At 37.6% G+C, this 16183-nt stretch overlaps 1 protein-coding gene across 1 annotated transcript in view; it reads right to left on the reverse strand.

Moving 5' to 3' along the window:
- Positions 1–16183, reverse strand: part of grin2bb (glutamate receptor, ionotropic, N-methyl D-aspartate 2B-b) — a gene marked incomplete at both ends in the record, with an annotated part of 66998 nt that overhangs the window by 12792 nt on the left and 38023 nt on the right. The window contains 6 exons of the mRNA XM_079461622.1: positions 337–490; positions 2143–2314; positions 3050–3258; positions 3472–3586; positions 14941–15133; positions 15210–15480. Coding sequence (XP_079317748.1) covers positions 337–490; positions 2143–2314; positions 3050–3258; positions 3472–3586; positions 14941–15133; positions 15210–15480 — 1114 coding nt within the window. The remainder of the gene's footprint in view (positions 1–336; positions 491–2142; positions 2315–3049; positions 3259–3471; positions 3587–14940; positions 15134–15209; positions 15481–16183) is intronic.

A 16183-nucleotide genomic window follows, 5' to 3' on the forward strand; every position in this document is an offset into this window, starting at 1 on the left:
CAAACCAAATAAAAAACAAGTGAATGTAAAGTTTGTTTGGACACTGCAATGTTATTAAAGTTTACGAAAAGTATTACATTTTAGTTTTAGATTACAATTTTTACTTTTCTGGTTAATTTCATTTGATGAGAATCAAATATCGGCCTAAATGTTATTTAGAAACATGAACTAAATAAAAATTTGAAATGTTGCCTCAGCAATCAAATAATATAACTGGCAATAAATAAAGTCAATTAAAAAATTAACGTGTCTAAATCTGTGAAAGAAAAGCAGATAACAAAACAGAAAATAAACTTAGATGTCAGGAGATCAGACAGATTAACGTCTATAATTCACCTAAAAAGGCAGAAGGAGACACCGTGCCATTGCTACGAGAGACCATGACACTAATCCCTGTCTCTATGAAGGGCACGGAGAAGTCGATGACCTCTGACCTCTCTTCATTTATGGTCAAAGACCCGACAGCCATGTGTGCGTTCTTAAGCACCACCTGGAAACGAATAAGACAGACAAAAGATGTTACTGTACAGTTCCCTTGACCAGGCATGCCACAGTCCCAATACGATTACAAGATCACAGAGTGTGAGGAAAAATAGATTAAAGCAATAAATGAAAAGACCACAGAGAAAATAATAAGAGAGCAATGATGCCAGAAATCAGGTTACTTTCTATAGTAGTAGTCGCAGGAGGTTTTAACAGACGTTTCTTCTTCGTATCCCCCTTATCAGTACATGTCCCTGAACCATCACATGTCCAGGTATATTTAGAAATACACACAAAAGGTCTCAGGTGATTCAGAAAATGGGACAAAACAGAGTTAATGGTGATGTATGTTTCTATAGCTCATGGGTTCGATTCCCAGAGAACGCACATCTTTTCAAATGCATGCTATATGTATGTAGTTCAGATATACATTGTACCGTAGTGTCTATTACTGAACAGCATTACGTCTCAAAGCATCTAAACCTGTAATGCTATTAAACAAGCAAAGCTGCTAAAAGTCTTTGAATGTGCCGCAGTTTTGCGAGTACTCATGCGAGGAAGAATGAAAGGAAACGGTACTGTATGTGCTCGTCCCTTTCAACTGGATTGAAATACGATTGGGTAACGAATATTTTTTCCTCGTCTGAATTAATGTACCAGCTGTATTTTCCCCTGAGGTTGGGCAAAATCACTAGCTTTCACTCTCCCGCTCTTTCATCTCCTCTTGTGATTAGACACACTGTTCAGATTGTCCCGGTTTTAAAGGGAGATGATATAAAATCAGCGTGTAGCTGTGACAGAGTTAAAAAAGGAAAGTTATAAATGTAAAGTCAGCACCGCATGCACGAGTCAATGCAAATCAGCGCAAAAGAAACAAAATCATTAATAAAATGTATATTTTTAATTTGAAGGGTTCGTCTGCAAAAACAGATAACTCTTTTTATTGCGCATTACGAATTATATCAATGCAATTGGGTTGTTTTGTTAAGATAAAATAACAACAAAAAAAACACCTAAGTAACACAATAAAAACATGACTTTAAAAAATAAAATAAAAAGGTGTTATCGTCTTTGCAAATAGATCATTATTTCTATTTATTTTGGTAATATACTGGTATTGACGATCAACGTAATGTTAATAACTGTAATTATTAAAATGATTATAATATCGTGAATAATAAGAAAAAAAATTCTAGGTTATAAAATTGTTTTCGTCATTTGCAATGATTAATGCAGTGGGACGCTGCATCTCATCTTTTATTTGGTGTTGGGGATTATGGGTAGTGTAGTTTTTATTACCAGATATTTCTCTTTAAAAAAAACAGAAGCAGTAGTTTCAACAGAAGCATACATCATCATCTAACAACCTCAGAGCTCAGGGTCTGTCCGTCTTGAAAGGTTTATACGCTATCATTAAAAATCTATTTCTCTACGGTAAAAAAATGAATGGGATTTTTATGATCTATAAGCACACACGGTCCTACAGCGTAAGGCATTGAGTTATTCTGTATATATCCACCTTTCATAAAGAACTCGCTCTCAAACAAACATCAGGATAGGCTCAATGGGAAACACTTTTATCCTTATCAATAATGTGAAAACCAAGGAAAAACTGTATCACATAATGAGCACTGTTTTTTAAGTCATTTTTAAACTCACCTCTCCAACCATCCCGTTCCATGTGCCATTGATCTTCTTGCCGTGCTTTCCATTGGTAACCAGGTAGAGATCGTAGGTGAATTTAACAGACTTGGCGATCTTTTTGAGGATGTCTATACAGAAGCCCTTGCAACAGCGTTTAATGTAGATCCCTGAATCTCCTGTCTGATTTCTAGTGTTGGAAAATATGGATGAAAAAGACGTGAGAAGATTAATGTTCTAGTGAAGACTGTTTAGTCCTTGATCAAAATAGCATGCGATGAATCTTCAAATCAATCAATGTGTCACAATGACATGAGAAAGACTAATAACCACTGCACTGACCATTGCATTGACTACAAGAGAATGACCACTTTTCACATTATTCTCAGATCATTTCTCACATGTTGAACTGTGTTTCAACTGGAAGCAAGGACATTTGACCTTCTACACAATAGTTAAATGTGCTTATTTGGTTAGTAACCTAAACATTTTATTTCTTAATCGTTCCTTTTTAACCCACCCCAAAAATGTGTTTTCCTTATTTCCAGCTTTAAAGTACATTTTTTATCCCACGTTTTCATTGTGGTCCCAGACTAAAGGACCCAACCCTATTTATGTGTGAATTAGGACAAGGTCAAGTCTGATTCTATTGAAACATTTCTCAATCCATCACTTAACACATCTACCACAATACTACACATTACGTTTCCTAATCTATCACTTAACATATCTATTACTCGTCACAGTTCTCAGTCTATTGCTTATCAAATCTGTCACTCAACCCATTTCTTAAAATATCACCTGCTATAATTCATGAAATTCTTTGCTCCATCACTTAACACATCTACGACTATTTACACTGAAATCTGCAGTGAATCTGTGAACAGCTGAACTGTGTGGAAGTTTTAAATCAGTTTAAGCTCACTGGATTTTAAGCTGCTTTCTACAGGGTACTGTATTCCTCATGCAGGTGCCACTGAGAGGATCAACATCTTCCACGATAACAAACGGAGCCTCCTCCAGCGTGACGATGGACAGGTGATCATCCTTCCGTTCCTCTGATTCCGAATTGCCCTCGAAACGAGGCCACACGTGGTACTTCATTGCCAGAGACCCGTTCTCCCATTTTCCTACCTGTGAAAGAGCAAAGTGGGTGAGATGAGCGAGACGAAAATGAGAGATGTGAGAAAACAATGGCCGTCGAGATTGAAACAGTTCAAGCTTAATTTGAGGATTACTGAAACTTTGAATTAAGATAAAGAGCATTCACAAGAGTAAATGAAGGTTGATCATTACATCAGGGAAGGAGGGGAAGATAGACGGACACAAATGAAAGGAAACACCCACCCTGTCATATTGCCTCTCCTTATTTAACAGAATAATGACCAACTTGGGGTGCATCTGAAAACCATCTTCACTAAACGAGAGGTTACGCCCTTCAAACGTCACATTCATGAGGTACCTGAAAAGAAACAGAGGGACATTTGGTGTGCATCAACACAAACGTATTGACACTCGATGTCAGCATCGATTTGTAAGCACTGCCGTATGTGTGTACGTCCACAGTCACATTTATGATGCAGGAAAGCAGGTTTGTTGCTAGAGGCCATAGCAAATTATATTCACAGTAGAAAATGCGAATCTGGCAGCCTCCTGGTCATGAAACCATTATTATGACTTTTTAATGCATACTGTTGGATTGTCTTGGGATAAACAAACCCAGAATAATGGTGAGGCTGTAAATAGTGGAAAATAGTAGTACAGAGGTGAATGTTGTTGTATGACCACATCTCAGAATTTAATGCATTTGATTTTATCGTCTTCATCCATGAACTCATTAATAGTTGCTCTTTACTAAAAATAGCACATCTGAATCTTCATGAAACAGCAATGTCTTGGTAATGCATTGTACCGTATCATAAAAATGTCTTTCAACTACACGAACTACTACGATAACTCTGCAGTCATCCGGATATTCCTCCTCACTGCTCCGACAGAATCTGCCAAATCTCAATTCAAGGCCATACACAATGCCGCTGGTTGAGTTATGCAGTTATTAACCTCTGGTGTAATTAACCTTTTTCATGTCACTAACCTTCTCTACAGTCAAATCTCGGCAGCGTTTAATGGACTGAGTGAGTCTAGTGACTTGATCTTTAGTGACCTCATCTAGCACTTCTAAAACAAGGGTTTTCAACAGGGGGTTCGCAACCTCTAAGGGTTTCAAGGCAGAAGGCGTTCAGCAAGTATTTATCGGTCTCACAGTAACTTTTTCGTTAACATATTGTTTGAAACAATGAAATGAATTTCAGATCAACCAAAGCTTAAACAAAGCGCTGGTTTCTTATTACTTGTATATAATATATTATATATTTTGCATTACTTATACAGTATATTGATATGCTGTAAGTGAAATAAAAGAACAATACAAAGAAATGAAAATTTTTAAAGCATGCATTAAAATAATAATAAATACATAAATGTTGCACTTTTACTATTTGTCGTAGTAAAGTTATAGAAACATAAAATGCTAAAAACATTTATTAAACCACATCAGTAATATTATTATAGATAGTTGACAATTAAATCTGTGGTGTGACAAAGCAAACATTTAGAAAAAAACAAACAATGAAGATAAATCTCCCTTATGCTATTTTATATTATAAATATAATTATTAATAATAAAAATAATAAATTATTAACAGTTTGTTTTTTTTGCTGAGATAACATAGGATACCTTTATGGTTTATTTGTGAACAAATGTGAATCTAAACTGGAAAAACTGAACTCTCTCTTTTCTACAATGTTGTGCTATATAATGTTTAACACTCGAAATTAACACTGTACCCATGATGGACATGACACATGATCGATGACAACCACGCAATCCCTTTTAAAGTCATTTTCACTCATTTTTAAACCGGAGTGTAAAACGTACGACGTAGATGATCTGACTCGATTTAGTCAGCGGCTGTAAATCAGCCCGTGGTCAGGTGTGCGTTTGTGCCCTTGAGCGGAGATGAGCATCCAGATTTTCATCATACTGTGAGTATCATGTATGTGTGTCAACAAGTTTTGTGTCAGAGCCAGTGAAAACTCTGCCGAGCTCCCCGCCTCCATCTGTGGGCTGTCGTCGCCATGACAACCACCGGCCTCACAAAAACGACTCACCGCACGAGAAATAAATATCTGCACAGAGGCTGAAAGAGGAATATAGAAATATAGGGAGGAATGACAGAACAAACAGATAGCTCGTCTCGTACACTAAGTCGCCATAACAGCGGGGGGTTTGTGCAGGCGGTATAACAATACAATACGCCTCAAAAAGCGAAACACTCCGAGATGCTCTCATATGTAAACATACATGAACCATATCATCTTTGAATTGTTTAGGATTTTTACTTTAAATTATTTACATCTATTATAAAAATACTATGGCATTACTTCTTTTTGAGTTATTTCACCATTTACTGGATAGTGTGATGGCTCGGCACACACCTGATCTGTTTAACCTACAACCAGAAACTCACTGTTAGTTCTCACGGCCGTGTGTTTTGATTCCTCACACGGGAGCGAATGCACAACCCCAAACTCCCTTCGGAGAGTGAAAGTGAGAGTGCGAGGGAGAGAGAGACCCAGCAGCATATAAAATGCGTTACCATGGTGCCCACAACCAAAGCAATCTCCAAGCAATCTGCTGTGTTGCCATGGGAACAGTAATCTCACCCGAGAGAGAGAGGAGGCAGAGACAGCATCTTCTGCACTTACAGCTAGACACATGATGCATCAGAGAGCCATTTATCTGTCTCCATAAATACAAACAGATTAATATTTGACACGACAGCCGAGCAGATTTATCATTTCCAACATTTTTCAATTCTAGCATTGATTTGACGTAGGAAAAGTCATCCCCAGATTTACAGTACAGCCGTTAAAACGCGCGACCATTCAAGGATTCATGAATTACTCGCTCACATTGGAGGTTTTCCTCTCATATGTAATTTCGGGTCTGATATAATATTTCACAGTCTGACATTTTTCAGTTTCATAAGACTTATCAATCTTATATTCATGGGTCAATGGGGAACAGACTTCAACAGCCATTGTGAAGATTATATATGATTATTGTGTTAATAATGGAGACACCTTATTTGTTGAGAAGGTAAAGGGTGGTGTCTTCAAGATTCAAGAACAAATATTACATAATAAGGAAATACCTAATGATTTTTCTAAAGTAAAACGGTTAGTTAAACTAAACAGGATTTGTTTTTAACTGAACGCCAATCTTTGCTTTCATATCCATATGTGATACAATACATGATACAATATGTTCACAATATTTTGAACAAAATGTAAATAAATATATAAATCTCTTAACAATAGCAACAGATTTTTCACACACAAAAATGAAAAACATGTTGAACCCATATAGAAAAGATAAAGTTTTAATAAAGGTATGAAAGAAGAAACTTGTTATAGAACTGACAATATTTATGACTGAACTGACCTCTTTGTGCCGCAAATAAAAAACATAAATTTAAAAATTAATTTGGAGAGACAGATTAAAAAATCCAGAGAGCCAGAGATAAGGCTTCATAACAACTGTAAAGGCACAAAAAACATTAAAACATTATTAACACCTCAACAAACATGTGTATCAAAATATTATGTATTATGCCATGATTTACTGTATTTTTACACCCCTATAGACATAACAAATTTAACTTCTGGTAGACCTCCGCAAAAAAAACTGTTGAATATTATTATACAAGTTATTATAATTTGATTTATTATAATTATCAATTCTATTATAATTTATTTACCTATATGTTGTTCCAAATATAAATGTATTTCTTCTGATGAACACAGAGAAAGATATTTGGAAAAATGCTTATAACCAGACAGATTTTTTCACCCCATTGACTAACATAGTAGGAAAAAACAATGGTAGTCAAAGGTGCCCCAGAACTTTGCTGTGCTACATTCTTCAAATTGTCTTCTTTTGTGTTCAACAGTAATTGTTCCTACTATGGTAGTCAATGGGGGGCAACTAGTAATAACCAGATTTGGAACAACTGGAAGGTGAGTAAATTATGACAGAATTTTCATTGTTGGGTAAAGTATCCCTTTAATATACAATAAAATATCAATTCAATAAAAAAGTCGTCTTGGTTATGGATGTAACCTCAGTTCCCTTTCTGTCGATCTCTCGACCTTGTTTCGAGACCGACAGAATGGGGCTTAACTTGAGAACTTATCATCTCCGATTGTACTTTTAAAAGGCCAATGAACTAGGAGCGCCGTAGGAGCACTGGGAAGCACCCCTAGCTGAGGGGAGAATGCTACGGAGACCACAGCTGCCGAAGAGAGATCTCATGGAAGTAGTAGTGCAGGGCCCAAACCAGGGGTGCACAGAAGCGGTGGAGTCCACAGATTGGAGGTCACAGGTTCACCGATAGGGGAGGGAAGCGTCAGACGGGACTACCCAAGAAGGCCGTATACAGGTACCAAGAGTCCAGCCGTGAGCGTTGCAGGGAAGGCAGTGTGAAGCACTGCAGCCAGATGCCCACGGCGGCCCGGGCAAGCATGGCTGACATCTCCGCGTCAGTGTCGTTCTGGGTTCGACCGGCCGTAGCCGGGAGTTTCAGGGAGTCCTCAGAGTCTGATGCCAGGAAGTCACCATCCGATACAGCAAACAAAACTTCATCCTCTGCATGCTGTGGCGTGGTTCCGCCAAGTACAATCAGAGATGATAGGTTCTCAAGTCAAACCCCATTCTGTCAGTCTCCACACAACGTCAAGAGACCGACAGACAGGAAACAATTGTTATATTATAACCAAACATAGACCATAAATTAACTTCAGGCCAGGCACATGCGTCTTATTAAACCGTGTATAAAGAATGCATGAGATTAGGTTTGGAATAGAGTATAAACATGTAAACTTTTAAACGTATGCATTTTTAATTAAAGCAGGTTATTTTCTTCTGGGCATTCCTCATGGAGCCAACATTGTCTCGGACCCTGTGACAGGAAGGGCCACTAAATATATCTTTACACAGCTGGGTGTATGGGGGATGCATTAATTTAGCAGCAGTTCTGCTTCTGGGTGAATAGTAGATTAATTACCTGTTTTACCTCTATTACACAGGACACCATGTAATGATCAAACCCTCCCCATGGACGAGACCACACAGTCAACAATCACACACTAACACGAAGCTCACGCACCTGGTCTCTCTTTAAAGCCACGCTTATGGGAATTGATTTGCAAAAAATCTTAGGGCCAAATATTTTCATTAAAAGAACGGTAATTTATATTGTGTAAGTCTAATTGAGAGAGGGACAAAGAATACGGACAAAGAAAGAGAGTAAAAATATGTTCATTATTCAATTAAAAGAAAATATAAATGTTAACTGTTTAACAGAGTTTTCAGAGTTTCAACTCGGTAATCTTCAACTCCAATTAAGTTTCAGTTTTCCATTTTTGCAGGGTGATATTTTTAAACGGTAAAGAGCACGAGAGCCAAACAAACTTGCACAGGTCCACCGGCAGCAAGGTCTTGACCTACTTCTGTGGATGGTATCGTCAGCCTCTTTCAGCAATGCCCAAAAGCATACAAAATTGTCCGCTACCATCTTATTAAACTTTCCGGCCACCAGGTCTGCTGGCCACACAGTGAACCTGAGCTCAACAGCCTGAGGGGCTACAATTAAGTGAAGTGGAGAATAAAAGCCTCTTTACAGGCCGCAAGCGCTACGGAGGAGTCAAACCATTACGGAGACAAACCACACGTTAGTGAAGAACGTACAAGTATGTGAACAATGACACATGAGAATGTAACTACAAGCTGGGCATAAGAAAGTCATCAAACACTGATTCTGCCGACTTATGTTAACAATAAAATTATATTCAAATTACATATAGAATAAAAGTATATGATTTCAACGTGAAAGAACATGGCAAGGTGCACGATAGCTGTATTTAAAAATCAGGCTTTATATTCAATATTAGTTTTTTTCTAAATACATAATACATGAAAACATTACTATTGTGTTGTTTAAAATGAATATGAACTTGTTTTCTTTGTAAGGTAAAACATTTTCTTTGTAATTCAAGGTCAGACTTTTTTTTAAATGTTTTTTATGTTGATCAAATTGTCCGGTTTTAATTTTCTGCTAATAAAAAACATATACAGTATAGTGTTATATATAATGTATATACAGCCACAGAAAAAATTAAGAGAGCATTTAAAATTTTCATTTAATCTGCATTTCTAGATGTTTTGTGGTCATTCCAGTCCAGTGTCTGTTGAATTGACATAGAAGTCATCCCACAGCAATCTGAAAGACTGACAGCATCTTTTCAATCAACTTTTCCTAAATGTAGAAATATTACTGTAGTATTGCATAAAAGTGAATATGTATTTTTTCGAACCTCAAATACGGCAAAGTTCAAAGCATTTTCTCTGTTATTTTGACCAGTATCTCCAGTTTTCATTTTCTGCAAATAAATGCAAATAGAAACAATATTGCTGTTCAAAAAATGGGAGAAATATTCTTAGTAGTTCACAGAATGAAACAAAAATGACCCTATTATGTAAACACATACCTATAAAAAGCACATTCCAAAAAAGTGGGAAAAGAATTGAATGTTCTCTTATTTTTTCCACATCTGTATATTTCCTGCATAACTCCTATTCAAGTTTAGGATGACGTATTCATTAATATTTTTCTAAATTGTAGTAAAGATAAAACAAAACAATATTGAGGTAAAACAGAATTATGTTGTGACTAAAGAAAACTAAAACAAATCAAACCTGTGTTATATTTTAGTGCCTTCAAACTAGCTACCATTTGCCTTGGATTGGCATTTTTATCAGACAGTTTCTTCAGGTCTCACCCTAAGATGCTTTTTGAACATCATTGAAGTAGTTCCCATCTATGCTGGGCTCTTATTGGCTGCCTTTTCTTCAAATACACACACACACAGTTAAAGTGTTTGGAAATGCCTTGGTATTAACGCTTATATAAACAATAATACATATTTATATTTCAAAACAAAAGCACAAACTTTGACATTCCAGCATTACCAGAAAGCAATCTGATTTTCACAAAAAAACTGGATAAGTACAGACAAGCCTCTTTAACCCCGATCTCAACCTTTATAGGGCATATGTATCCAATCTAACCTTCTAATACCACGCAAAAGCCTTCAGCTGACCTTCAGAGGAGACCCCTGAGGCCACGTCGGGCCCTTAACCATCGGCGTACATGACCCAGCCATCTGAAAAGCCCTCAATCATCTCTGACAGATCCACTGCGGAGCACGGCGGGTGTTCCAGAATGATAATATAGAATCCTGCAACGCCATTTAAATCTTCTCCATCATCATGGAAACGGATCATTAGAGTCCTCGAGGGGTCACGGGAGCCCGATGGTTTCCACTCAGCCCACCTCATAACACCGTCATTCAAAGGCCCCTTGTGTTTCTGTGCGTTCGGGGCAGAGCGTCCCATCTGTGTGTCGCAGGATGATTGAAAAACCTGCTCTTCCACGAGAGCGCTAGAAACAAAACAAGTTTCTCTGTTTCGTACTTGCGGCTACTTTACTTCTCCCGTTCCATCTATTCTTTCGTTTCCCAGTGTTCGCAAGAGATTAGTGCGCTCTTATCTTTTCATCATCCTCTTCAAAAATCCACTTCATCAACTCGTCCTAACACATCTGCCTAATTAAACAAATACAGCTATCTTGCTCTCCCGGAGACAGTGTCCTCTGGGTAATGGTTGTAAGTACACCATTCACAAACAGTAAAAATTTGTTTTTACCACTTAATTGCTTGTTTTTCTCATCTAAGCAAACAAAGCATTCCTGTATGTCCTGGCCATACATCTTCAAGAGATGATCTCCGGGCTACGAACAGTTCGGAAAAGGTTATAAATGTTTAATTGAACATGTAGATTGTTTTATCAACGATTGATGATGCATTTGTGCGGAACTCAATTAAATGCATTAAGTCGCATCCACTAGAATGCAGTTGAGCTAAGCAATGGAATTAAGTGCTTCTTTAGGTATGAGCTCGGAAAACAGGTCCCGCATTTAGCACAGCTCATTTCAAAGAGCGATTTACGAGATAGATGAGGCGGAAAATAAAGCGATCAGTTTTTTAAATATTTCAGTGCTAACCACTGTTGCACTGGCGTAACACTTCACATTGTTTAAAATAACATTAAAAATAGAGAAACATTTACAAAGAGAAAAGCATCTTATTTGGAGAGTAAGCAACATTCAACAATTTCTGCTGTAGGGTTGTTCAACGATTAATTGCGATAAATCGCATCCAGATTAAAAGTTTGTGATTACATAATATATGTCCGTGCGTATTTGTTTTACATTTTTATACACATACATGTATATATTTAGGAAATATTTGCATGAACATATTATATTAAATAAATATTTATTAATTTTTAATTCATTTATAATTGATATTTTTCTTAAATATATACATCTATGTGTATGTGTTTATATATAACATTTATATGCACAGTGCACCGACATATATTATTATAAACACAAACTTTTCTTCTCGATGCGATTAATCGCAATTAATCGTTGAACAGCCCTAAAATACAGTATAAAGATAAATATAAAAAAGCCATATAAGCGTCAGCACCAATGTTTTTTTTATTCACAGTTATTAAAGACACTAAAGGCCATTGCACATTGAGTCCGAAATTTGCGTCCGAAATTTTCCGCACACATACGACCTCACGTTGTGTCAATCACATTTACTGCCTCTAATATTTTATTCAGTCATAAAAAAATTGGGACTGGGTTCCATTTTCTGCTTTATTCACATCCGTAGCAAGCATTTTGAGAGTTGTTTCAGAGACACGGCACAAACGAGCGCCAAATACGAAAAAACGCATCAAAAGAATTTCGGACTGTATGTGCAGAGACCTTAACAGCGGATTAAACGTAGACAAATTCTCAGATTAAATGTTCCTTGGGAATCGCACCCCTGAACTTGCCGATGTTAGTGTCACGCTTTAACATTCGAGCTGCAAGGACGGCTGTGTCCAAAGCAAACGCATGAAACTCATCCACACGCTGTTCCGACTGGCAGTGAATATTTTCACACAATTTTGCAACTGCCTGTTGCTGTAAAACCTACTGTTAGTCAAGAAAGGGAATGCACAGAAGAACGACACGAGGACGTACATGAGCGAGCATACGTCAAAAGAAGGAACAGGAGGACAAAAAAGCTGAAAATTAGTTAAAAGTAGCTGCCACTGTTGTTCCGTTCGGCTTCCTAATCCCGCTCTGCCTTGAGCATTCAATTAACTCCTCAGCAGCAGATCAAATGACTGGCTAAAAGAGAGTGCGACCGAGCCTAAACGCTAATTAATACTTAGCAATCAATGCCCCTCAATACCAAATGTCAAATAAGGTTGGAGAAAGAACAGATGAAAGAACTCACTTTTGTATTACCACGGGTATTTATGTTTCCCTGATAAAAAATAACAGCCGGGCCAGTACAGACACGTGGGCGACAGCTGAATGTCAGAGGAAACATAATGGGGAAAGAGAAGCAAAAGGTTTTCAGTGGTTGACGCGTAAGCAAGGAGCTTCGGCAGATCCACATTAACAATAATGCACTTTCTATTCAGTGCTGATGAGTAACTAAGTGAAAACGAGGCTAATCATTTAACTACATTTTGCAGTAATGTGACAGTAGCTCAGCTGTTTTTACAACAATAAGCTCCTTGGTAAAGTGTGAATGAAGTTCTTTCGCGTTGTACGCAATTGTGTGTATGTGTAGCTTTTTGAGTAAATTCATTAAAAGCATACTTTAATGAAATTCTGTCAGCATTTATTCGTCATTGTGTCTATTAAAAGCTTTGTGACTCTCGTTCTTCTGTGGAACACGAAAGAAGATACTGTGAGGAATGTATCAATGGTTTTGTGTTCATACAATGGAAGTCAATGGACACCAATGTTGTTTGGTTACCAACGTTCTTCAAAATATCTTCTTTTGTGTTCTGCAGTAGAGAGTCATAAGTTTGATGATGTCCCCTTGAGTCCAATCAAAATTGCTCGTTTTAACTTTGTCAACACCGATAACTAGTTTTGTGGTGAACAATTCATCCGTTCAAGTCAGCACACGCACAAAAAATACTTAAGCTGTGTCCTAAATAGCATACTGTGAAGTACTGAATATGAATAAGTACCTAGCTATCGATCGTTAAAACCGAGTGGGAGTAGTATGAATACATTTGAAGTATACAGCATCCACCATGCTTTATTGTCACGTCACCCGTATGCTCTTTGACCTATGACGAATTAACAACAACTTGTATGTGGGTGTTGGTAAAAACACATTTAGTCACAAGACATTTGTTTATCGTTACTTACATTTATCCTACAGCTATTTTTAATTGATATAATTTAATATCTGAAATGTACTTCCACACAATCCATCTTTGATTGGGCAGAACATCCATTAACTTCTCTCCAATTGTCAATCTGCAGTACTGCCCACTTCTAAATGAAACGCCTACTTTTCTACATCAAATCGATTTGTAGAGCAAGCCCCGCCCTCTATATTTCTCATTTAATGATCGATTTCACACTGAAATACGATAATTCTGAAGTGAAGTCGGTCACCAACTTTTGGTTCACCGTAGACCTTACGGTATATGTGATGTCTCAAAGGTCCTCATGAAGCCCCTGAAAGTAGTTTTATTGTACTTTTCATTTGTACTGTGGTATGTAGTGCAGCTATTTTTATCCGTAACTTGGCTGCGGGTTTAACCACTTTCAATTTTGAGTAGCTTGGCAAGCTACAGTTTCAAGGTAGCTTCCGCAACATTTCTGTGTCTTACTCTCTTCTGTTTGTCTATTTGCCACTCTTAGTTTCTCTTAAAGGTACAGTTCAGCTTAAAGTCAATACAGGTACCGTCTTAAAGGGACAGTTCACCCCAAAAAATTTTTTTTCCAAATCTGTAAAAATGTTGTTGTGAAGAACACAGAGAAAGATATTTGGAAAAATGTTTGTAGCCAAACAGTTCTTTGCCACCATTGACTACCATAGTAGGAAAATTGACAATGGTAGTCAAAAGTGCCCCAGTATGTTTGCTTTCTTACATTCTTCAAAATATCTCACTTTTTGTTCAACAGAACAAAGAAATGTTTAAAGCATTTTCTCCTACTATGGTAGTCAATGGTGGCTAGGAACTGTATGGTTATAAGCATTCTTACAAACATCTTTCTGTGTTCAATAAGAACAAAGACATTTATACAGATTTGGAACAACTTGAGGGTGAGTAAATGAAGACAGAATTTTACTTTCTGAGTGAACTGTTCCTTTATGGGTTTAGCACAACTATAACAGAATGTTGTTCAATCTAGAGTCAAAATAACTAGGAACTTAGATATTATATAGGTTGAGACAACCTTTAGTATACATTTTTTGGGTGATTACATACTAACGCCTCTGAGAAGCTGTTTAAATACTTCGAGGCAAAAACTATATGCAAATGGACAGAAATCTTGAACACATCATATATATAAAATCTATAAAAAAGCTCTCACATAGATCTGGTAATGCCATCTGGCTCATTTCCAACATAAACCACCTCGAACGCCATCCATGTTGTGTCTGCTTGTTTGTGCACCTGTCTATGGGTTGTTCACCCCATCAAAACACTCCATTATTTCGGCAGCCTTCTAGAGCAGATGTTGTAAACGTGCGTGCGCCTGTGTTTTTACCGGTGCCAGATGCCGGCGTTTGACCCCGCTAAGCCTGACTCACCTCAGCACCTCGTTGGGGTTTGCTGACTTGCTGCCTTTCTTGTCAGGTGTGCCGTCACATCCAGACTTAAGCAGCGTGTGAGGACCCCGATCCAGCATCATTGTAGAGGTTGCCATGGCGATTATGGCTACAGCGTCACGCACACGAGCCTCCAGACCGTAGTCCCACTCATCGTAGGAAACGGAGATCAAACCTGACATGAAAGGAGTACCTTTTAATATAAAAATGTGTTTTTCCACATTTTAATGGTTACATTTGTTTTTTTGTACCTGTTGGAAAGACGGTGGGTATATTATCAGCGTCACCGGTCACCAGTGAGGGTACGATCCACGTGTAACCATAACCCGTGAGGCCCACAGAATGTGCCACCTCGAATATGGTCGTGGCTTCTTCTTTAGTGCAGTACAGGAGGATGACTGGACTTTGGAGTTTCTTCATCTGGTTCTGGATCTTCGAGTCACCGTCGTCGACCGACATGTCCAGCAGCAGCACCTCCTCCATCTCCCAGCCGACAAAACTGTTTTCAACGGTGCTCCGGATCTGCACAGCGGCAATACAAAGAGAAAGACAATCATAGTTCTTGTCCTGAAACGCACATCCTGCTGCCTCCAGCTCTCCCGAAACTGCTCTTTGTAATTATCTTTATTTAAAAAGAAGAGCGAGTTAAAAGAAAGAGAGAGTGACATGGAAAACAAGAGAAAAAGTGTGCGAGAGAGAAGAACAGAGATGGGGGAAAGGTAATTATTTATTTAGAAGGTGCGGGCACACTATGCTTTGAGCATGCAAAATTACACCACAACCAATTTCGGCAAAAGGATATGATGTCATGCTCTTCCGTTTTAATAAATGATAAAGCCCAAATAACCAACAGGCTGGATGATGACCGTAACATTTTAAACTACACTACATCTTTGTTTCAGCACAGCAAACGAAGCAGCTTTAAAGTTGAGTTTTGTTGTACTGAATGGACAATCTACTGTACAACAGTTTCGTAAAATCACTATAGGTCAAATGACATTTACACTGCAAAAAACGACTTTCTTACTTAGTATTTTTGTCTTGTTTTCCAGTACAAAGGAATAAAAATTCTTGAATGAAGATGCATTTTCTTGATGAGCAAAATTATCTAAGAAAATAAGTCTTGTTTTTAGACAAAAAATTGTGATAAAATTTGTGCTTAAAACAAGCAAAAGAATCTGCCAATGGAGTAAGAAAAATTATCTTGAATTTAGTGACTAAGAAA

This window comes from Barbatula barbatula (genome assembly GCF_947034865.1).
Source record: "Barbatula barbatula genome assembly, chromosome: 8".
NCBI lineage: Eukaryota > Metazoa > Chordata > Actinopteri > Cypriniformes > Nemacheilidae > Barbatula > Barbatula barbatula.